Consider the following 23,122-nt stretch of genomic DNA (forward strand, 5'->3'; position numbering starts at 1 on the left):
CCCCAATGGTCACCCACTTGAGTACTAATCGGCCGGTTCGCAGCTTGAGTACGGCTGAGCGGACGGGAAGCCCTATATTCTGCGACCTATGGTCGTACGTGACAATGACTGTTGATTACTTGCTTTATGACTACCAGTCAACGGGCAGTCAACAACCCGTCGACTGCAATGCCGGTCAAAGATCATGTTTTCAGAGATGCATGCATATATGACGTACTCTGCTTCTTCTTAAGATTATTTGTTATACTTGCTAGCTGATTCGTGCGCGATGAAGGTGATCGGGTGGTGTAATCATGGTCTTGCGAAGGTCTAGACTGAAGCTGTGTCGACACCCCGCATCATCAAGGAACATGCATTTTTGATGATTGCTTTTATTCCGAGCGCCTTGCCGGAAAGAATACGGCAATCCAGACTCATCAGGTAAAGGTTCTACTACTAGAAGGAGAAGGCAAGTCGCCAATTCTGGGCCTCAGCCGCACTTAACGCTACACCGCTGCGGCGCGCACCGTTAGCACCATCTATTTACGAGCAACGGCCCAGGCCAACGAATCATCCAGGCGTCCACCTACGTCTTCCTCCGCACTAACATCGATCCTTCAGCGCAGATCCAGCCATCACTACCTCATCGGTCCCCACCCCGGCCTTCCTTGGTCGAAGACCGAAGGAGGCCCGGCAAAACGTGCGCTAAGAAAACGGCCGTGCAAGTCGCGAGTCCGGGATTTGTAAAATGTGGATGCTGGGCACGCCACCGCCACGGAGAACTAGCTGAGGCTGTGACAGCTGTCATGCCGGGAGATCGACGCTCCGGCTACAAGCTTCCGCGAGTTACCAACGGGTTGCTTGCCGGAAAGCAAGCTTATCCAGCTGCTTAATCCCCTTGCCTTGTCCTTCTCGGCTGGTCGTTACTGCAATGTCAGATTCTCGGAGAATTCAGGTGGCCATATCGGATTCGAGGCAGATCCGAATGTCGGCTATCGGACGGGATGCGCAACGGGGATGTTGTTCGATCAACCAGTGCCGCGGATATCCCGTGGCCCAAGTGGGCAATGCAGCCGGGGGATTTGCCTGTTTGGGCCATGTCTCTCTACGCGAACTCGCAGTGCTCGCCCAGCTGAGCGTTGTGGAACCACTTGACCACTGCACCGAGAATCCAATCTCGACCTTCCACCTATCATGGCCGTCCGTTCGTCAGCAAAAGCCAGCTTTTGGGTGACCTGAACGGGAAATGCGTCTCTCCCCCGCCATGGCGCTCTGTTGTCCTGTCCTCGTGCTGCCACCTACGCAACTGCTCCGCGTCCGTTTCGTTCTTTGTTCACGATCGAGATTCGCCATGTCGTGTTTGTATAAAAAGGACTTTGACTGTCTCTCGTAGCAATCTGTGTGGTAGCCGCATTCACTCGCCGACATGCAGTACTCTCTCGTTCTCGCCGCGCTCTTTGCTCCGTCCACGCTTGCCTTCCCATGGCTCAAGCCTGGTGGCATGGATGCCCTCCTCAACCATCCTGTTGCTCAACAGGAGATCGAGAGGCGTCTCAAGGAGCATGCTGCCGGCCGCAGCGCTCCGGAGCCGGTTGTCCACACTCCTCGCCAGCTCGGAACCGGCCTCGTCAACGGCGTTACCACTCTCCTGGGTGGTACCGTCGAGGCAGTTGTCGACTCTGTCCTCGGTCTCATCCCCACCGATGACGCCGTCGACGGTCTCAAGCGTTTCCCCGAAGGTACGTGCTCTTCCGTTCACCATACCCTGAGGACCTTCGTTAACACACACCCGCAGACGACTATCCTTTCCAAGCTCCTGGAGACACCGACCAGCGCGGCCCCTGCCCCGGCCTGAACACTCTCGCCAACCACGGCTACATCCCCCGCAACGGTATTGCCACCATCGGCGAGCTCATTGCCGGCACTCAGGCAGTGTTCAATATGGAGGCCGACCTCTCCGCACTGCTCGCTGTCGGCGGTGACATCGACGGCGGCGACATTCTTTCCCAGAAAATGAGCATCGGCGGCCCTGACGACCGCGTCGGTCTCCTGAGCGGCACCCTGAACGACATCTTCGGCACTCCCTCCGGCATCTCCGGCCACGGTAAGCCCTTCCTTCCTTCCACCCCCACCCACCCACTCCCCCTTCTAACACCCCCACAGGCAAGTTCAACGAAGGCGACGCGTCCGCCACGCGCGAAGACTTCTACCTCAACGGCGACAACATCTCCTTCCAGCCCACGCTCTTCCAGCAACTGCACCAACGCGCCCTCGACCTCGGCAACGGCACGTACAGCGTCGACGCCATCAAAGAGCACTTCAAGCGACGCTACGCCGCCTCCAAAGCCGCCAACACGCAATTCTACTTCAACGTGCCCAGCGCCGCCGTCGTCATGGGCGCGTACTACTTCATCCCCGGCTTCATGTCCAACGGCACCATCGGCGCCGGCGGCATCGCCAACGAGGCCTCCATCACCTCCTTCTACGGCGCGCAGCCCGCGCGCGCCAACGCGTGGGACGACTACGACCTGACGTACACGCACGTGCCCGAGCGCATCCCCGAGGCGGGCTGGTACCGGCGCGCCACGCCCATGACGCTGGTCGAGGCCGTCGGCGGCATCCTGGACGTGTATCTGTACGCTTTGCCGGCGCTGGGCGGCGCGGGCGCGGATGACAGCTGGGTCGTCGGCCCGCTCGACCTGCCGTCCACCCCGCAGGGCTTGTCGTGCTTCCTGTACAACGCCGTCTACGCCAACTTCCCTGCCGAGCTGTTCAACGCTGTGGCTGCCCTGGCGGAGGTTGTGAACTTGGTCTCGACTACGTTGGCGCCGGGCTACCTGGCGCTCGGTTGCGAGGTCAACTTCCCCGATGCGTCCGGCGCGAACGCGACGGCTGGGGACTGGGAGAGCTGGAGCGAGACGTATGTCGGCAAGGCTAAGACGGATGCGGTTGGGAGCGGGTGGTATACGAAATAGGGGGAACGCGCGTTGGATGACTTGTCGGTTAATTTTCTAGTACGGTTTATTATGTAGTAACGATGTAATACATAATCAAAAGTAATTTATTGATATTTATACTTCATGGACTGTTCGAGCGGGGAGCGGAATACTTTCTGCAATGGTATACTCACTATAAGCTTCTCGGTCATTCGACGGGACGGTGTGTGCACTCGAAACGATCGAACGCAGCCAGATCGATCACCGCGCCGAAACTACTTACGAAAACCATCAGCTCAAGCATTTTGTCAAGCTGATTTGATTGACCTTACCCATGACACTCCACATGCTTTAGTAACCTACTCGTCAAGTCTCTCAGACGTCCAGCTTCCAGCGCATTGAATGCGAGATGGCATCTGATGTACACCTACGCCTACACCGGCGTGATCTCCCCAGCCAGGTCCAAGCGTAACGAAAGATCTCAAAGGCGCTCTAAGTCGATTTTGGGTACATCCCAGCGCGGAGATTTACTGATCTGTGCGGTTGGTTCGGAAGAGGCTCTAAAGAGCAGAGGTGCAGAAGCTGTAAGCGCGTGGCCAGGCGGTGCGGTGCAATCGTGCATGCTGTCCTCCATGTGTGGCAGACAAGGGCTTTCGAGGCTGAGGGACCAGCTTGTCAGTCGTTGGACACGCAAATCAGGCTTGGTCGCGCACTCACGTCAATACGAACTCGATACCGAGAGTTGGTATATCAATGTTCCTCATGCGCGGTGCAGGCCCTCCAGACGAACTTGCATCGTCGCGATCGTTGGGAGGATTCGTGCTGGCTGGAGGCGAATAAGTCAGTCGGGAGTCGTGTATGAGACATACCCTGATGCCTAATGTGATGGCTGTGCTTGTTTGATTCGATTTTTGCTCTTGTTGGTTTCGAAGAATCCGAGTCGCGCTGTTAAGGACGAAGTGATTCATAGTTGTATGCAGATTGGAAGCATTTTGTATAGGTTGGCCAATCAGAATTCCCGCACACCGCACTTGCCCGGCGATCATCCGCCACTGCCTCTTCATTTCCATGAACTTCTCAAAATGTGGTCACTGCAACAGTACTTGCATCCAACACTTCTCAGCGTGAGGAAATGAAATCAGATTTCTCACGTTTGTAGCTAAACTGGGGAAATGATGCGCGGATCAGCCCCCAACAGCCCGCCAGAATTCTTGTCATCAAAGCCGCCCTCACAAACCAATGCGCAGGTATATACTACAACAGCAAAAGAGAAGAAGAGAAAAATCACCGATCTAAACCCTTGGATATAACCCAACCCCAACACCCCAACCGCACAAACTACAAAGGTGCCCTCCTCCCCACCCCACCCCCCTCACGTCGCCGGCGGGATCCTGCCCCCAGGCAACAACCACAAAAACACCAAGCGCTGCACCATGATAGCAAAGCCACCGCCGAGGAAATCACCGATGACGCTCCCCAGCCCACCGCCGTAGCTCACCGCAAACGCGCGCACCTCGTCGGGCTCGCCCCGGCGCCGGAAATCCGCGTCGATGGCGCGGCTGGTGTTGACGACGGCGGCGCCCACGACGGCGCCGTGCAGGAAGACGAACATGATCCACACGCCGTAGTACGTGAAGAAGGGGTGTGTGACCTGCACGAGGCTGAGGGCGATGAGGACGCTTTGCAGTGCCGGCCAGAGCCAGAGGAGGCGCGGGGAGGGGCGCGGGAGGAAGGAGGAGAGGAATTGGGCGATGCCGTAGGCGAGGTCTGGATGTGGATGTCAGTGTTTTTGTTTTTTTGGAGGAAGATGTTGGCGGTTACGTACAGCTCAGCTGGAACTGCAGCTCCCCCAGCGGCGCCGCGGCGAAGCTGTACCGGTACATGAACACCGGCGCCAGCCCGAACAGCGCGACCAGCCCCAGCATCACGGCGGCCGCCTGCGGCACGACGTACGCCGGGAGGAGGCGTTTGAAAAAGAGGCCGGCGCGCGTGCGTTCGGGCCCGAAGCCGCCGCCGCCGCCGCCGCCGATGCGAGGAGGAGGAGCTGGAGTCGCGCCGCCGCCAGCGTCCTTTTCCGGGTCCTGCACGTCCGGCGTCGAGGTGCCGGTGGAGCGCCGCCGACGGCTCTTCGACCGTGCCGCGCGCCGCCCTTCTTCGGCGGCGTGCCGGCCCGCCTTGGGCACGAGGCCCCACCAGGTCATGGGGAAGAGCGGTGTCACGCAGAGGCAGATGAGGAGGACGGTCCGCCATTTGCCGCTGTAGGCTTGCATCAGGCCGATGTAGAGGACCGGGCCGACGAGGACGGCGGAGCCTGTGGGCGTCAGTCAGCAACTTGGCGTTAGTGATTGGGATGGGCAGCTCTTACCGGAGCCGACGCCGAAAGCCGCGAGCGCTCGCGGGTCGAAGTAGGCGGATGTCTCGTGGAAGGCGCAGGTGGCGAAGGCGTGGACGGTGGCTGCCATGGAGGTGCCGCTGATCTGGCCCGGCGGGATCTTGGGCTCGCCCAGGGTGGAGAAGTAGAAGCTGAGGCAGCTGCCGACGAAGACGAGGGCGACTCGCAGCCAATGCGGGATGAAGCGGAGGAGGGGCGGCGTTGGGAATGCGGTGGCGACGACGGAGAGGGAGACGACGATCATGAAGGCTCCGGTGAATCCCGGGAACATGGAGTGCGCTGCGGTGGATAGTATCGTCGTCGGGAGAGCCATCTGGGAGACGCGTTAGAAACATTGGAAGAAGAACGAACAAGGCTTCATGGATACTGACCGTGTGTCCAAGAAGGAAGAAGGCAATGACATCTCTCCTGAACCAGCCTCGTGCACTCCCGGTCTGATGGAGGTTGGAAGAAGCCAAGGGAGCAGTGGCGGCCGTCCGAAGAACGTGCTCGGAAGCTTCCTTGTCCTCTTCCACCATTGGAGGATTGTGCGCAGCAGACTGTGATTCAATCATCTTGGCGAGAATATGGAAGACAGTACGAGGGGTATTTGTTTGCTGGGGCTGCGCTTGGAGCTTCGGCTCTGGCGAGCTTGACTTTATGTCTGGGCGAGGCATCTCCCAAGAGACTCCAGGTTATTGTTAGCCAGCCCCTGTGTCACCCTCTAGGGCCAGCGGATAAGGCGGTGGCACGCGCTCGCTCTCTCCGCCCCGTTACATGTCTTGGCTGCTTGGCAGCTGTTGACCGCAAATGTACTTGCCATTAGCCAGAGTACGTGCATGTACTTGGTGCGCACGCTATTACGTGAGCTAACCCTGGTGGACCGAGAGTTCAACGGTGATGTGCGTTGGCCTATCATCGCATGCTACCGTCAACGTACTAACAGCTGCAGGTACACAGAGCTACACCAACAAATCCCTTCTCCCATTCCTTCGAGGGTCCTTGGAGTTCACCAATGCTCGACTGCCGAGCATTCTCCAACGTATCGGATCCCCCCATGATCGCCCCGGCGTTTCACGGCTCAGCTCCAGCCGGGCTGAAACCGGACGGGCTGACAAAGGAGCCGACAGCTGGTACTCGGCTCCTCTCCCGGTTCAGCAGCTCGGAATCGGTATTGATGCTGCACGGTTCTCAACATCCGGGCCTGCGGTATCCAGCCTGTCGGTTACCGACATGCGGTACAATCTGTTGCTGCAGCACAGTCGGGTTGGTGTGGTGGCATTGCAGCTCAGCCCCGCACATGACTGCCGCGCTGGACTGCCCTCAAGCGGCCAGTCTCTCACCAAATCTCCACAGGGCTTTCGCAAATGCCAAGTTGCAAAGGTAGATGGCGGTGTCGATACCTGCAAAGTGTGCCGCGTCAAAGTTCAACCCTGGAGCCTGGTCTTCAGCTTTTGAATCTCACATCACTTTCTGCCGTAAGAGCGAGCTATTTCTGGCGCCCGAATCGGAGCCCTGCCACGTTTAAAACGCCATGCCGTGCAACGGTTTCACACGCCGAGGCGGCGATCTGACCAACCGTCGTCTGTACGACCTTCAGTGTTGACTGGCCCAGCTTGAACCACCGCACACGTACCCCCGACGGCCATCACCACCGTTGCAAGGCAGAGCCCGGTCGTCATCCTTGGCAAGGTTCTGACAGCCAGATCTGACGCCCGACAGCCTGGACAGTGAAGATGGTGTGAAGGTTCTCTCCGTCGTCTTTGGGCGGCCGTTGAACCATGATCCCAGCGGTCCGAGCCGCACGAACCCCGCATCTCACGTCAGACCGTCCACACCTCGACACCAGCTTTGCGCCCTTTTCTCCGAAGCTTTTTGAGCCACGTCGATCATCCGGCCAAGACAGGAAAATGTGGGAGACGCCGTCCTCCAACTGCAGCCTGGCCACTGAACAGAGCTGAAGCGCCGGCCGGTCTCTGCTCCGCCACGCCGCTGACTTGCGGTAGGCACTCGCATAAGTGGCTGCGCCAACGACGCAGGTCAACCGTACATACATTGCTCTATCAGGCCATTGATATGGTTGTCCAGGACCCCAAACCCATGCAGTGTCTCCAACCAGTTCATGCGCTCTCGCCGCTTCGTCTGCTCAACTTGCGAGACAGCTTGAGAAGCATGTCTGGTCGCCCTTTAGAGCTGGCCTTGTGTTCCGCTTCTTCCTTCGCCTTCTTCAACTCCGTCATAGCTTTGGCGAGCACCCTTTCATGCACCTCCTCGCCGCCTTCGCCTCTTCTGCAGCCTTTGCTTCAGCCTCTTCTCTTGCTTTTTTCGCTGCGGCGAATAGCTTGGCCGCGTCTTCGACTGCTCTCGCTTTCTCTTCTGCAATTCTGAGAGCCTCCGCATCAGCCTCAGCCTTTTCTGCGGCGCGGGCGGCGTCGATAGCTTCATCGCGGGCCTTCTGCAGATCGCGCTGAGCAACCAGAAGATCATGTAACTTTGCTAGCTTGTTTTCCTCGATAGCCCGCTTAGCCTTGGCGGCGGCGATGGCTGCATCCTCGACTGCCTTCTTTCTGGCGGCTTTCTTATCCGCCTTTGCTTGTGCCTGCTGCATCACGATCTCTTCGAGCTTCTTCAGCCTTTCGGATTGCTCTGTTGCTCGTGACATTGCTTCCTTTTCTGCCGGAGTTGGATCTGGAGGCGGAGGTGGGGCTGGAGGGTAGGGACTACCGCGATCTGAATAGAACTCGAACGATGGATGGCCCGGCTGATACCGATTCCAACGTGGCGACGGCATATCGCGATTCGACCGCTCTTTTCCGTCGGAGTCGACGTGTGCTCCATTGGAAGGTCTGGGTGAACGATTGCGGGCCGTAAACCCATGTCGAGCCGAAGACCCCGCACGTTCGTCAGTAGTGTTGTTGGTCGCATCATGAAAGCTGCCGACGTGTTCGTCATTATCGGAACAGTATTCTGATCCATTAGAGCTGGTAATCCGGGTACGTGTTGCTCCGTAGGACGCGCTGTCTGATGGCCGCACCGGCAAGCTCTGTGTCGATCGCGAACGGCGGTGGTGACTAGAGTCATCCCAGGGATGTTGCAGTGATTCTATCTCCCGATGGATCCTGCGCTGCGCCTTCGAGGAGCGATGGTTCTCTTCTTCATGTAACGCTTGTTCTGGTATCTCATGGAGATACGTCCATATGCCCAACAAGCTTTCGACCACCTTCGGCGTCTCGGCATAGAGTAAATGGCTTTCTCCTACCGGCTCCGGCTCCTCTTGTGATTGCAACGTGCTTTTGTCAAACAGAATTAGAGCCCTCTCAGAATTCTCGTGCATTTGAAGGATACTCTGGTTCGTGGATGTCTCGTCGACATTCTCAACCGCATTCTGGCCCTTTGAGGCAGTACTGAGAACACCGGAGTCGTGATCAATTCCCTGGCTGGCTTCCTGTGTTAATACAGGTGGTGCCGGAAGTTGCCGTGTGGTGTTGGCGGTCTGCTCTGAGGATGTTTCCGGTCTTGCAGGTGAGAAGACCAGTTGATACAGCCACGTGGCGGTGTCCTCTTCGGGTTGTGATGCGTCTTGGATCTGACGATTCTTCTTATTGGGTCGCTTCTTCTGCTGCTTTCGGAACCTTTGCTGCTTATCGATGTTGCGCCGACTGTTCTCCACCCCACTCTGGACAATTGTCCTGATGACTCTCACGTGCTCTTCTTCCCGGGATCTTCTCCTTGTATTTTGATCCGAAGCATCAAGTGCAGTTGCGAGAAGCACCGTGTTCATGATGAGATTCATGGATAACTTCAAGCTCTCAACCTTGACCATCAGTTCTTTCACATGACGCTCTTTGAACACCATCAGTGCCGCCAAACTCAGTCGCCTCTTCTTCTTCTTGTCAATCATCCTGCTGATCTCAGAGTTCACTTCGCCAAACCTGTGCAGAATGGATTCCACGTCTGCGATAAGATGCGCCTTGATGAGGTACATTCCTCCGGATATGGTGTCTCGGACATTGTAAAGAATCGAGGCGGCAGTCGATAGTTCGCTCGCTAAACTTTCGACTTCTTTCGGTGCGTTGCGGATCGTGTTTCCAATCTCGAAAAGTTTAATGGAGAGAGTGGAGGCGACGGAAGCGACCGCCAAGGCAGTCCCGAGAATGGAAAATGGATCACTCATGGCCGTAATGTGCAGATGCAGTCATGAGCAGATGCCGAACACATTGCTCATATGCTTTGCAAAGTGGGCTATGTCGGCCTTAGCCACTGCCAGCGTGGCAGTCAAAGGAGGGTGTTTCATCCGCTGCATTGCAGGCTGATCGTAGAATGCGTGCGTCTGATACGAGAATGCATGCACATTGCCCCTCATCCCCTGTCCACGGGGCTGAGTGGGGCTTGGCGCTGTTGCTGAGTGGTTGGATATAGCGAAATTCCCCCACATCACTGTTTTGAAGGGCGGCCTCGCTATTATCAGGAACGTAAGTCAGCCTTGCGGCCATTTGGGCATCCGCAGCTGCCTGCTGTTGATCATTTCTTCCTTGCTCAAGCCCAAGGCTGTGGTAAAGTACAGCCTTACGCCACACTCTTCAAACTGATGCATACGGCTTTCCACTGACAACCACATCCCGCATTACGGGCCAAGCAACCCACGCTTGCAACGTCCACCCAAACATCCATCTCACACCAACACGACATCCACCCCCTCCACCTCCTCCATGCTCATGACCTCCCCATCCATGATCCCATGCACATAGCACTCCCCGACCAACCTCCACCTCCTCCCACCCCCCTCGCCCCCGCCCTCCACCTCCACCTCCCTCAGAACAAACGGCACATGAACACCCTCCAACACCACAACCCAATCCCCCACCTCCGCGCCCCCCGGCACCAACCCGCAATACCCGCCCGTCCCCCGCTCCCCTTCCCCAACAACCGCCAACCTCCTCCCCCCCACCGCCCTCGCCACCGCCGCCTGGATAGCCCTAAACGTCTCCCCCGGCGCCCTCGCCGATAAGTTCTCCAGCTCCAGCCTCCCCCTGCCACGCGGCCGCCGCTGCCTTGCCGAGTACGTCTGATCCGGAAACGTCGGCGCGCGGCCGGTCGTCGCGTCGAGGAGGAGGCTGAAGATCTCGGCGAAGGCGGGCGCAGGGCATTTCTGGCGGGCGGCGCCGTCGGCGGCGCCGGCGACGAGGGTGTGGTAGAAGGCGGCGAAGGTGGTGGTGGGCGTGGTGGTGTGCGGGTACGGGTGGCAGTGGTCGCGGGCGAGGGCGATCCACGGGAGGAAGTGGGCGTTGCTGCGCGCGGGGTCGGTGGCGGAGAGGGGGGGTGTTGCTGTGCATGGCTCGCTGGTGAGGAAGGTGAGGGGGGCGAAGAGCTTGCCGGGGATGTGCAGGGAGGTGTGGCCGCGGCCGCTGGTGGTGAAGGAAGGTTTGGTGGGCCCGCCGGCGTGGTAGAGGGCTCCCGCGGAGGTGGAGATGCCGAGGGCGCTGGTGCGCCGGCTCAGGCTCCAGTCGGGGACCCAGGAGGGGTGGGAGGGGGGCGCGGTGTGGTCGACGCAGGAGAGGACGGGCAGGAGGTATTCGGGGCCAGCGTGCAGGCAGGCGAGCGTGGCGGCGTGGTAGACGTCGGTGACGGTGTTGGAAGGGGAGTAGCTGACGGAGATGGAGGAGGCGGCGGCGCAGACGCCGAGGAGGCCGTAGACTTTGTCGCGCGGGTCCGAGGCTTGGGCGTTGCGGGTGCGGGTGAGGAGGCCGAAGAGGGGCGGCTTTTGCTGGAACTGGTGGTAGTGGGTCCGCTCCTCGCCCAGCATGTACATGGAGTTCCATCCCAGAGTTCTGCTGTCTGGTTCCGTGGTTCTGTGTTTGTTCTGTAGCCAGTCTGCGAGGCCGCTGCGCACGAGGTTGCTGAAGCCGTTGGTGAGCTCCTCCCAGTAGATGATGGTGCCGCCGCATATGACCCAGAGGTTGTCCGAGAGTATGCATTCCTGCACGATCCAGACTCTAGTGAACCACGCTCTGTTGACAAGCTCCCAAAGATGTTTCCAAGTCGGATCCTGTGCGTTGGGTAGGAACAACCTTTCAAAGTCCTGTGGTGGAGGCGCGTCCACGCTCATTTGGAAAACAGTGCCGATGAATTTGAGCAGCTCGAAGGCCGTGTCCGATCCTTCACTTGCTTCGCCAAGCCAGACGACTGTATTGACGGCATGTCGATAGATATTGGACATGAGGGGAATCTGCTGTTCCTTCTCCCTCGGGTTGCTCTGATCGATACAGATCTGGTCGATCCACATGTTGATTGAGTGATCCGTCTGACGGAAATGCCGAAGCGCCGCGTCCAACGAGTGTGTGATCTTGAGCTTGAATCCGTTGCATTCAATGGAGCTATCGGTGCTCGGATTCGGAATCCCCCAGGTGTAGCTCAGCGCGGTATACCAAACAGGCTGCGTCAAGTCCTCCATTGAGAGCGCATGTCTTGTGCGGAAGTACCGTACGTCATACGGCCTCTTATCAGACTCGACATCGAATTCGAACTCAACCGAGCAGTGGTGCAGGGTGCCTTTGAGCTCTTCATCGAAGTGGCCCGGATGGAGCTCCAAAACTCGAATCTCGTAGCGGTCGACAATGGGACTGTAAGCGCCTCTGGGTCCCTCGGATCTGTGCGGATCATCTTCGCTTCGCTTTTTCTTGGCCCACTCGGAGATGTGATGGAGCGGGAACAATCTGTCGACATGGCGCGGGTAGATATTCGCCGCATCTGCCGTGACTCCGTCTGTGCGTGCAAACTGGAATGTGGAAGTTTCAAAGTCTCCCATATTCCCATACGCCTTCATAAGGTCTGGGTTCCACGTCGATTCTTTCATTTTCACCGGATTTTGCCAACCTGATGACTCCATCTTAACGCTGCTGTCGATGTGATGTTCGGACGAACTGGGATCAAAGACGCTTCGAGGCCAAAGTGTTGAGAAAGATGAGACAGCGCCTGGGATTTATAATGCAAGCCTTTAGTGGGGGCTGTTTCAAGTAGCGCCTGTCGGGTTCGGAGTCGGACTCGTAATCCAACATCTCAGCCCCCACAGGATCAATCTCACCACGCCATGCACGCTGCATTCATATTCGACACGTCAGCAAACTTAACAGTGGGATATTGATAACACTGCGTGGCTTTTGACGTCTTGACTCAAATACCGTGGTTGCAACATGTGGGTGAGCTGCAAAGTACATACATACCAGTCATTTTGTAAATTTATTTACAGGGGGAAAAAAAAGATAAACAGCGCCGGGGTTCACGACTGCGGAGGCTCCAAACAAGGGGTGGGCGACACCACGATCGACTCGTGAAGCGGATGATCTCCAACAGGAGACACCCTGAGTTTCAAGCGCTACCACAAGACAGTTTACCTATGGAGCGCTATGGTCTCGAATTATGGATAGCAGCCAGTATCGAACCCACTGGAAATCTCTTCGTCACAACCCACCCGAGTCAGCCGGCCATTTTAAAAAGACATTGCTTCATGACACAAAGTATTTGCGGCGTCGCTGATCACGTACGCCCATAGGCCGCAGGATACAAGGTATCCTCACCGCTCCCTCAAGAAATGCCATAACCATAGTAGCGAAGTACTCGTCTCTTCTTACGGGCTAGAAAGTCGAGCAGAAGTATGTGACTGGGTCGCCGGGTAGGTCGACAAAGTCCAAAGATTCATTGAAATAGATGACAATGATTGGGCAAGGAACAGTGTCACGTAAGTGCGCGATGCACGAAGGCCCGTCAACTCTACACGGCTCTATACCCGCAGTCAATGGCTTTGCGGCACATGTCATTGATCCCTCTGGTATCCAATCATATCGTTCGAGCGGGCGGGCGCATCACTCCCTTATCGATGGCATGCATCACGATTCATAGGCGCCCCACAACATTTCAGGCTGCTGCCTACAAGTAAGATGCTTGCTTTCTGCTGCATTCACCGCCTCTTTTTCTCAAACGGTGGCCGAGACCGTTCTAATATATCTACAGCCCGGCTTTTCAGTACTCTTGACTCAAAGATCCAGACAAGACACCGCCGTCGTTCCCCTGGAAAAGTCAACCTACCCAAAGTCTCTCTGCCACAATAAGAATGAGAGACTCGATGCCCGTCGTAGAAAATGACATGTACTCGACTTTTTGGACATGGTCAGTAATAATTGCTGGTACACGCGAGCATGGGTCGTCCGGGAGGCGCTCTGCGTAGGGGACAAGTTACTGATCGCTCTTCGGCGAGGCCGCGGTATCTCGTATCCGTCCCGATTCCATAAGTCTGGCAGATTCGAAGGCCATCTGTTTTCCGCCACCTCTTACACAGCTTCGCGAATGTTGATAAGCACATGCCAATCGGCATGGTGATTGATCTCGTGCGGGACAAAACTCCAGCTGTTTGAGCCCATTAATGTTCTTGTAAGCACCACGTGCAACCAATCCTGGGTTATGCAAACTCAGTACCATGGCCCACAATCTTACCTCAAGAAAGACCTTGTCACGGATTTATCTGGAGTTTTACTAAAAGGTGGGGTGGCCGGATAGGCTGAGCATAAGCACAAACTAAAAGAGGATTGCTTTTTGTGACAAACTCGTGGCCAATCCTCGTAACTGTAACAGATGTCCAATGGAAATAAAGATGAGCAACATTCGCTAGTCTAATCAATCACCGTGCGACTCATCATCATGTCACTTGCCTTTGAAAATGACGTGGCACACCATAGGGCCTATTCGCCACTCACTAGAAGAAATGAAAGGGACCTGAGTGCTGGTAATGAGGCCCTCCAGAATCCTTTTGCATCACTTGGGCGTAATCGCTCTTTGACCAATAGAAAGGACGATGGATGTTGGGTGGTTTTCTTATGGAAACTACGTCGCTGGAAAGGTGCATATATAAAGCTCTTGCGACCAGATTGTCTTCAACCAAATCAATTCCACACGCCACACCTCTACAATTTCAGCACTCTGCCATACCTGAGCAGTTATGTCCACCAGATATCTTGAGACCGTTTCCATCCTCGTTTTTGTCATCGTGTTTCTTGTCGGAAATGGGCATATCGTTGCTGCTTTGCCAGCTGTTCAGGTAGTTATTCTTCCTCGCATACCACCTAATCAAGCCGCGGCTATTGCTAAAACCCTCCAGGACGAACTTGGTGGCGGGCTTACAGGGACCCCCGTTTCCAATCACACAACGGTTACCCCGGCCCAGCGGACCAGTCAAGATGCATATGCTATTGCTTCTGGTTTGAGCTTCGATGGTACTGCGACCGCTCTTGCAGAAGACATTGCCAGTGCCGCGCCTGCACTCAAGGTGTCCTGGCGCGAGCTCAGGACAGGCACTGCTAAGGTCGGCTCCTTCACAACTGAACTCTTTGAACGCGAGCCAAAGCCGACTGCGGGCCTTCAAGAAGCAGGAGCTTCCATTCCATTGAAGCGACACGCAGGTGTTAAGTACGCATTCCCCTGTCCCTAGCCCTTGACCTTGGCTCAAGATACATCAACGTTGACTACTAGTGTAGAAGCGCTCGAAGATGTCCAGGGTGTCCGATCGTCCGTCCTAAGCCAAAGCGAGCAGAAGTTCGCATCACTCCGTAAGCAGGATCCCTGTCTTCTGTTTCACGACTGTTGATTGTGTTGAGCTGACTGGAGGACGTCGTCCTATTCCGGCCAACAGCGATGCTGTAGTGTCTGTTCAAACACGATTACCACCGCGGGCGATCGACCCAGGGCACAAAGGCCCTGGTGTGTGACTTCTTGACTATCGACCCGCAAACGCAGGAACAGCTTACTTGAGTAGCTTCAAACGCTGATGTCAGGCGGTTTCGGACTTTTTTGTGCAAATGTTGGGTTCTCGTTGTTTTTCTCCTGAATGATCGCTGGATGGCTCAATGTGTTTGTTTCCAGCGTGGTTCCATCATCTTACAATACTGCTGAACGTACATTCTCTCGGGGTAACAAGTCCGGATTTTCAGCGTTTGGCTATGCCGGCATTCGTTCGTTCAACAGCAAAGCCGTTGCAGACTACCGTTTTACTTTCCTTTTTGCTTGTTAGTACCAGGAAATCTCATCAGACTTTACGCGAGATGGTTACCACCAGATCACGACAAAGGCAGGCAGCACTAATTCATGCTGATAGTCGTATTTATAATGAGGTGGTAGTGCCTCCCTTCAGACGAACAGGAGTGTTATATAACGAGCTCCGCACCTCCGTTTAAACTCGTCTTACGCTTGCGACAAGCGATGTGCTTGTTGGTTGTGGTTGGGGAGTTGGTGCAGAGATTTTTTTGCCTTCATATACCCAAATCTCAACGTCGTCTTTTACGTACGACCATAGGTCGCAGAATATAGGGCTTCCCGTCCGCTCAGCCGTACTCAAGCTGCGAACCGGCCGATTAGTACTCAAGTGGGTGACCATTGGGGAATCCCGGCTGTTGTACGTTTTGTTTTGTTGGGGAGCTCCAATTTTTTTTGGGCACCCCACACCTCGGCTCGCACGGATTCGGTTTCGAACCGGAGGAAAGGGAAACAAGAGTGCTCGCCAGACGGAGTAACAGTATAGCAGTGCAAAGATTATATGTGCGCAGACACTTTCTACACATTCATCACCATTATGACTTAGTGATCCACGCTGCATGTCTTCTGAAACGAAATGTAGTCCTGCCGCGTCGTTCGAGGTCTTAAGGATCATTTGCATAGCAGACTGTCTTGCATTGAACCTTTACATCGCGTGAAAATTGGAAGGACAAAATTCAGAAAATGTGAAACCAAAGGAACGTTCCGATAACAGATGTCAGCATGGCGTAAGAGGAAACATCCCTGCTCGAAGCTTTACTCAACACCTTTCGCTTCCCGCTGTGTATCTTCAATGACAATGTCTCGATCGTCATCATCACTGATCTCCTCCACCACAACTCCAATCTCTCTCAATCTTCTCCTGCCCTCTTCAGACGGTCCGTCCTCTCCTTCCAGAACTTTGTCCGCTAGTGGTTTGACGCGCTGCTCCAAGAATTCCGAGAGAGGCAAGTCCATAGGCTCATATTCGGCGGCCAACTCGTGAGCCAAAGCGTCGAGTCTTGCTCGCAGGTACCGTTCTTCTTCCTGTCGTTCCTTCACTTCCTCATATGATCGACTCGGCCACGTGTAATTCTTGCAGCATTGAACTGAGTGAGTCAGCCTCATGGCGTCGAACAGGAAACAACGGATCATTTTTGGGGCCAACCAGGTCCAGAATTCCGGGTGTTCAAGATGCTTGCAATCCTCGGCAAGTTGTAGCCCGCTTAGATCGAGGATTCTCCCGCTTAGATTAACATTTCCCCAGTTACTCACTGGCTGCATCGTTGCCACTGCGGGGAAGCATCCCTCCAAGGAGCATGCGCAACCATGTTCAACACCATGGCGGTAAGAAAACAGCTCCCAGAAAAGATCCAGCCTCGAACTCTCCGGGTGGAGAAGGTCCCGTGTTATCCAAGGATGGGTCCATGTCTTCCATAGTGGAGTCCTAGTCATGTAGTAGTGGTAGTCAGAACCAGGGATGCTGATCCCCTTACTCTGTACCCACAAAATGAAGTCCAACAGTTCTTGTCCAGTTGAAATTGACAAAAAACGGTCGAACACATTCTCCTGGGGGTTCGGTCGAAATCCAGCTTGCCAAACATGTTCCGCCGTCTTTGCTTCGAGGAACAGGTCCGTGGAAAAGGACGAGAAAGAGGGATTAAAGCCCCATTCGTTTGGGCCGGGAAACTTCAAAGCATCCGGAATTTCGATGATGGCTTTTTTTAGCGCGTTCAACACTCTCACGGCACAATTACCGTCCATTACGCAATCAGTCGGTATCCTCATCGATTCGAGATCTTCGGTCGACAGCTCGCATTCTGCAAGCGCTTTGAGCCGTTCTCTTCTGTTTGCAAGATGTTCGAAGAGGGATTTCACGCCATCCGGCGTGTGCTTGCGTGTGTTCCTCACAATTCGCCAATCGATGCAACTGTCTTCGGCGAGCAGGATCTCAACCGTTTCAAGACAGCCATGACGGAAAGCATATTCCAGTGATAAGGCACCAGAGGCATCCCTGGTATTGACCAGACTTCTTGCTCCGCATTTGAGAAGTTTTTCCATCCCATCTGGCCAGTCTGCAGCTAAATGAAGAACTGTGTGTCCGAAAACGTTCTTACTGTGCAAAATTGCGGTAGGGTTTTGCTTTAGCAATCGATCGACACCATCAAATGATCTGTTCAGTATTGATATGCCAAGGTCGTCGTATGCACAGTCTATACACTTGTTAGGAGACCCTGGATTGTGGTCATGTTTAGACAAAGGGGACGGAGGGGGCGGGTGAGGCTAAGAGCTTACCTCTGGCGAGGTTCGTATCAAACCTAGTAAGAAAGGAGAGAGACTGAGGAGACGAACCATCCTCCTGGAATACCCTTATCACGATGTCAATAGGATCTTCTTGTCTACTCATCGCTTTGTAAACTGTTTCGAGAAGCATGTTTTTTCCATTGTGCGGAAGTCTGTCGTCGGTCCAAACGGGATAGGCCAGAATATGCCTAAAACATTTGTCAGTGATCTCACACTCGCATTAATCACATAATAAGAGTTAACTCACTTTCCAATCGAGTCAAACTCATTGATAGGCACACCAGCTTCTGTCAGGCCCCAAAGCAACTCTCGGAGAGATGAGCTGAATAAAGCAAGTTGAACGGGATTTGCATCGTGCAGATCAAGCACGCGGAGGCATTTCAGAGCAATCTACTCGACATTAGCATACAGCCACGCTGAAAAGCATTCGCCTCTATAAGAAACCAAACTTACATGTAGTATAGTATTACCGGTGTCTGAAACATCTGTCGGAGCGGCTTCTCCGGTCTGGAACATTCGCAGCAATGATCTCAGTGTGTCCACATAGATACCCGGGTCATTTTCGTCCGCTGCCAGAACCATACACTCCTGAATCTTCGAAAATGATGGATGGTCATCAGGCACAGTTGCTCTGAAAACCAGCGATGGTCCGACGGAAAACGTGCCGAGGCTTTGATTGTAGTTCAAGGCAGCTTGCACGGACCAAGCTCTTGAAGTGATCCCAACACGAAACCTTAATCCGTACTGATGCTCGGAGTCGACTCGGATATAGTATGGACAGTTCTCCAAGTGGGGAGTTGAAATTTTCTTCGTTCGATGAAACACCACTGGCCCAATCCGGAAGTTGGTCTCTAGTCGCTCTGTCCGTCGACGGCACGTACAGGGAGGAGCACGTTTTCTTCTTACTGGAGGCGATTGTGAATGAGATGGAATGTTTTCAGGCTGATCCGGAGCATTGATCCTCGTTAGGGAACCCTGATGTTGCGGCATCGATGCGAGCTGAGCAAATACGGGAACCAGATAGTCCATTTGACGTTTCAAACCCACCATATCACCATGAATACCTACCAAGTCACCACGAATGTCAACTGTGTTTTGAATGACAGCGGCGTTGGAGGCACTCTGGCTCTCACTGCATCAAGTCAGCAATATGTTGAACGACGGCCAGAAAACATGAGCTCACAATTGTAGGACGTTGATTGCGGTGTTCAGATCATTCCGACAGTCATTGACTCCATCCTTCAAGCTTTTCAGCGTCTCTTTCCTGAAAGGGTAGATTGCTTTCTGCCCAAGATGCCGGAACTTTTCCTTGAAGCTGTCGGATGCAGCTTCTTCTTTGCATTTCCCCAAGATTCTTTCAAGTTTCCGAAGGGATCCAGTGCATCTGAAGATGCAATTCTTGGCAATTTCCACGGCTTCGGGACCCACAGAGCTTTGGTGTTCCAGGAGAGGTGACAATATCTCGAGCAGTCCCTTCAGACAAAGCACATGCTCGATAGCTTGACTCACTTCTTCATCATGTCCCTTGTATGCAGTGTAGTATTTGACGATCCCTTGACAAACCGTGATACTGAGGGAAACAATGCCAGCGGCCCCGCTCGCCACCCCGAGCGCTTCTGCCATGCTGGCTAGTCCGGAAAGTGGACGATTGTGGTTGCGATTGCCAAAGGCAGCATCAAGAGACGTGCGCTGAAGAGAGCAATAAAACGACTAGTGGAAGAGAAGACGGAGCTCTGATTTGACTGTTTGCCTTGTTTTTGTGCTCAGAAAGCGGGGCAGTGCACAAGGCTGAGCCTTCAGCCGCCAGCTGTCCAATGCCGTAGATGCCGCACGAGTGGAGCTGATGCTGCAGCTCTACGTCATCTGACAAGCCCACGATCATCACGGAGGGCTTAGAGAATGCTGATACTGCAGGAAGATGACGTGAATTTGCGTCCTCGTGTCTCAGAAGCCTGCTGCTGCCCAAAACGGCAGGTGCTATGGGTTCCAATCATGTGCGTCGGCTGTAGGAGATATGCATCTTTTGTTCTGGGGTCTGTATGGTTCTATACCAGCTTTCGGCTACGATAACATTCCGTAGAGAGTTTCGGGTCATCTTATTCGTCAAATGAATAGACACCTCAGTGAATGGCTGACGCAACCCCATTCCCATACGCATACATCCACCGCACACATAATTCTCCTTCACAGATATTTCCATAGTTGGCAGCAGTTACATCGCACCATCGCTTGCCAGTTGGCAATTGGGCATCGCAAGCGACAAAGCGCGACGAGCTTGAGGAAGGGGGTGCGGGGGCGCAAGAGCAGTGTGGCGGAGCCGCTGGGGTTTGTGGCACCACCTCCAGCTGTTCAAGCGTTCCAGGCAGCAGCTACAGCGGAGCCTCGACGTAAGGGGAACCGTGGAAAAGGTTTTCGGGGGGTTTGACGATAGAGTAGCCTTGCCACAAGCTTCACCCCGAGCGTGAGCCGCTTCTTCTTCCAGTGGTCAGGCCATCTTGTAAATACTTCGAGCGACGGTATTATAAGCTCTGAGCCTTTGGAAAGAAACAATTCTCAATCACGTCCGTGTAAGGAAGTAAATCGTCAAAAGGTCCATTAGCTCTCCACGCGACCGCGCGCTCCGACGTACATGATCTGGATCTGCATGTCATGGCAAGGACAGGAACAGGCCCGAAAAACCAGCGCAAGGGAACGAGAAGGAACGAACGAACGAACGAACACCGCGTCGAACCCAAGACCAACATGGGCATCATCAAAGCCTCACTCACTCACTCGCTCGCCTCGCCACTCACAACCTCCTTCTGCGTGACCCTCAAAACCGTCTCCACGTGCCCGACTCCCAAAGGCACCCCTTCATAAGTCGCCAACAGCAGCGCCGACTTGACCAGATTCTTAATCTCCCTCCCATTCAAATCGCACCGCGCCAATCCGTCCAACTCGTCACCTCCAATCGCCGTCTCCTCGCCCCTCGCATCCACCATCGCGATCATGCTCTCCCAGATGGCCCGCCTCGCGCTGACGTCCAGATCGGGGTACGCCATGTTCAGATGGATGCGCGACTGGAACGCGGGGTCCATGGCGCGCACGCGGTTCGTCGTCATGAACAGCACGCCGCGGAAGTACTCGAGCAGGCGCAGGAAGATGGCGACGATGCCGTTGCGCTCGAGGTTGTCCGTGCTGCCGCCGCCGGTGCGGCGCTTCTCCAGGAAGACGTCGGCTTCGTCGAGCAGCACGACCGCGTCCCACTTCACCGCCACCTCGAGGATCATGGTGAGCCGCGCTTCGAGCTCCGGCGCGGATTTGCCGAGTTCGGCGATGGACATGGCGTACAGCGGCTTGCGGAGGCGGTCGGCAACTGTGTGTGGGGGGGGGCCAGGTCAGTAGCTTGTGTGGGGAAGGAAGAAGGCATTTGCGGTGGAGATTTTGGTGGAATTGTAATGGTAGTGTACGTACGCGCTTCTGCGGTGAGTGTCTTGCCTACGCCCGGGCTGCCTTCGAGGAGGATGACGATCCCTTGACCTATACAGGCGGTTCGTCAACATGATCAACATTGGCTTTTGGAAGGAGATTGGTTTACCCTTTCCCTCAATGACATCGTCGAAGCGCTTCTTGTTGCGGATCTGGCTCTCGACGAACGACAGCATGAGTCGCTTGTGGTCGCTCGGCAGGACCAGCTTATCGAAGGCATTCTCGTTCCACTTGACTTCCTGAATTTGGTCGACGAAGAAGGTTGCTAAGATAAAGAAAGTCAATCATCAGTCCGAGGTACATCTGCTGTGGGTGTCTCAACTTACCCCATTTTTTGACCTTGAAGGAAAACCCTCGGACCTTGGGTGCGCAGAGGTACAGGAGGTCGTCCGAAATATCTTTTGATTTCACTGTTGCTCATTAATGCTTACCACCCAGTAGATAAAGTCTGGGGTAGCACTCACTCTTGCTCATGTCCATTGGCGGCGGCAAAGGTGGCGGCAACTGATGTGAAAGTCAGAAGTGCCATAACGAAGCAATGTAATGATACAAGTTGAGGGCAAAAAGGAAGTTTACTAACACCACAATGGAAACTGGGAGCCTGAGGGATTGTGTGCGTCTGGTCGGAGACATCCCATTTCGGCTTCATTGTATCACTGTCAAGTGGCGTCAAGAACATTCGGTGGTATGGGTTGAAGGTACAGTAAGCTTCTGGGTCCACAACGATTCGTCCGTCGACCTTTGTCGAATGCAGTCTTAGCTGGTGATCATCCATGTACCGATGATTTTGGGAATTCTTCCTGGCGGATTTCCTTACATGTGCTTTCCTCATACCATTACCTGGCGGAGGAGGGCGGTTCATGGACGTAGCGATGTGGTCCTGCATCGGGATGTCTGCCATGCCTTCGTATGACCGGTAATGGAAGCCGTGGGCTTGTAGATCCCTGAATCTCTCGCCCCTCATGTGAAGCCTCTGGCGCAGCTCGCAAATGCTTGGATGGAGATCTGCAGGATACGCCTCGAGGCTAACGACAGGTGCAGTTCCCTCGAAGTACGCTATTTGCACGTTATAAAGCCTGTAGCCGAAGCCTGAGCCGTCATAGTCGATGCTATGGAGTTCGAGTTGGTAGGAGACGTTATCTCCAGAGTACACTGTCGACGAACCGATGAGACGGTAGATGGACTCGTTGCCCTCGTTTGCAGAGAGTACGTCAATGCCCGGCCTGAAGATGGTCCAGAGGTTTGCGAAGTCAATGACTTTGTGGCGAGCATGATCCTTGCTGAGGGCGATGACGTCGCGAAGTTCGGCGTGGAGAAGCTTCCGCAATAAGCGACCGTGTTCTTTGGTGAGAGGGTCCTGCTCTTTTTGGACAGTTTCTTTCAAATTGTCCCACTCGTAAAAGAATGGTTTGAAAGGGGCTTTGAAGACAAGTCGCTCGAGATCAGTGGTGATGCCCACATAGTCTCGGAAGACTCTGCCCAAGAGCTCTTTCAGATGCGAACTTTGAACCACGATGGAGTCCAGAACCAACGGCTTTCGCTCCGAGTCGTGGCTCTTCTTCATGCGTACGAGAAGCGCATGCTTCTTGCTCTCAGCGAGCTGCTCGATCTCGGGAGAGAGGTCTTCAGGCGGAGTTTCGACCCAGTTGATGCAGCATTGGCATTTCTGCTCCCCCTCGTACAGTGTCTTGATGGTCGACTGTTGGCCGTTCATGCCGGTGTCGGTGTTGTCGCCAGCTTCGGTGTGTTCGGTGTCAGAATCACCTGCCCGTCCATCTTGGAGAAATGATTCATCAAGAATGTCTGAAAGACTCCTCACTCGCTAGACCATTGTCAGCAGGATTGGATTGGTTGGCTCGAAGAGGGCAGGAAGAAAATGTTGGATGCTTACAGCCAGAGCGCTCTCTCCATTGAGTGATTGTTCCATAGCCAATGTACGCGTTGGCTTTCCACAGGTGCGTGGACTTCCACAGGACAGATATTCCCGACTCTGAACGCGGCCATTGCT

General features: G+C 54.7%; 4 protein-coding genes across 4 annotated transcripts; 1 reads left to right on the forward strand and 3 right to left on the reverse strand.

Annotated features, from left to right (window-relative positions):
* Window positions 1-1,405: 1,405 nt before the first annotated feature.
* On the forward strand, window positions 1,406-2,954 carry SLS55_003986 (uncharacterized protein; the record flags this gene model as incomplete). The annotated part of the gene is made up of 3 exons (XM_066775448.1): window positions 1,406-1,718; window positions 1,775-2,083; window positions 2,143-2,954. The coding sequence occupies 3 exons, from the start codon at window positions 1,406-1,408 to the stop codon at window positions 2,952-2,954; spliced, it is 1,434 nt and encodes a 477-aa protein (XP_066633329.1).
* Window positions 2,955-4,287: 1,333 nt separating this feature from the next.
* Window positions 4,288-5,825, reverse strand: BTN1_1 (battenin CLN3 protein; the record flags this gene model as incomplete). The annotated part of the gene is made up of 4 exons (XM_066775449.1): window positions 4,288-4,682; window positions 4,741-5,226; window positions 5,281-5,586; window positions 5,675-5,825. The coding sequence occupies 4 exons, from the start codon at window positions 5,823-5,825 to the stop codon at window positions 4,288-4,290; spliced, it is 1,338 nt and encodes a 445-aa protein (XP_066633330.1).
* A 1,581-nt stretch (window positions 5,826-7,406) lies between these two features.
* Window positions 7,407-12,172, reverse strand: SLS55_003988 (uncharacterized protein; the record flags this gene model as incomplete). The annotated part of the gene is given in 3 exon segments (XM_066775450.1): window positions 7,407-7,542; window positions 7,554-9,455; window positions 10,350-12,172. 3 exon segments carry the CDS (start codon window positions 12,170-12,172, stop codon window positions 7,407-7,409), a joined length of 3,861 nt encoding a protein of 1,286 aa, XP_066633331.1.
* An 8,242-nt stretch (window positions 12,173-20,414) lies between these two features.
* On the reverse strand, window positions 20,415-22,828 carry SLS55_003989 (uncharacterized protein; the record flags this gene model as incomplete). Its single annotated transcript, XM_066775451.1, has 5 exons — window positions 20,415-21,001; window positions 21,100-21,165; window positions 21,224-21,379; window positions 21,441-21,524; window positions 21,709-22,828. 5 exons carry the CDS (start codon window positions 22,826-22,828, stop codon window positions 20,415-20,417), a joined length of 2,013 nt encoding a protein of 670 aa, XP_066633332.1.
* Between the last annotated feature and the right edge of the window lie 294 nt (window positions 22,829-23,122).

This window comes from Diplodia seriata (assembly GCF_021436955.1).
Source record: "Diplodia seriata strain FDS-637 chromosome Unknown scaffold_4, whole genome shotgun sequence".
Taxonomy (NCBI): Eukaryota; Fungi; Ascomycota; class Dothideomycetes; order Botryosphaeriales; family Botryosphaeriaceae; genus Diplodia; species Diplodia seriata.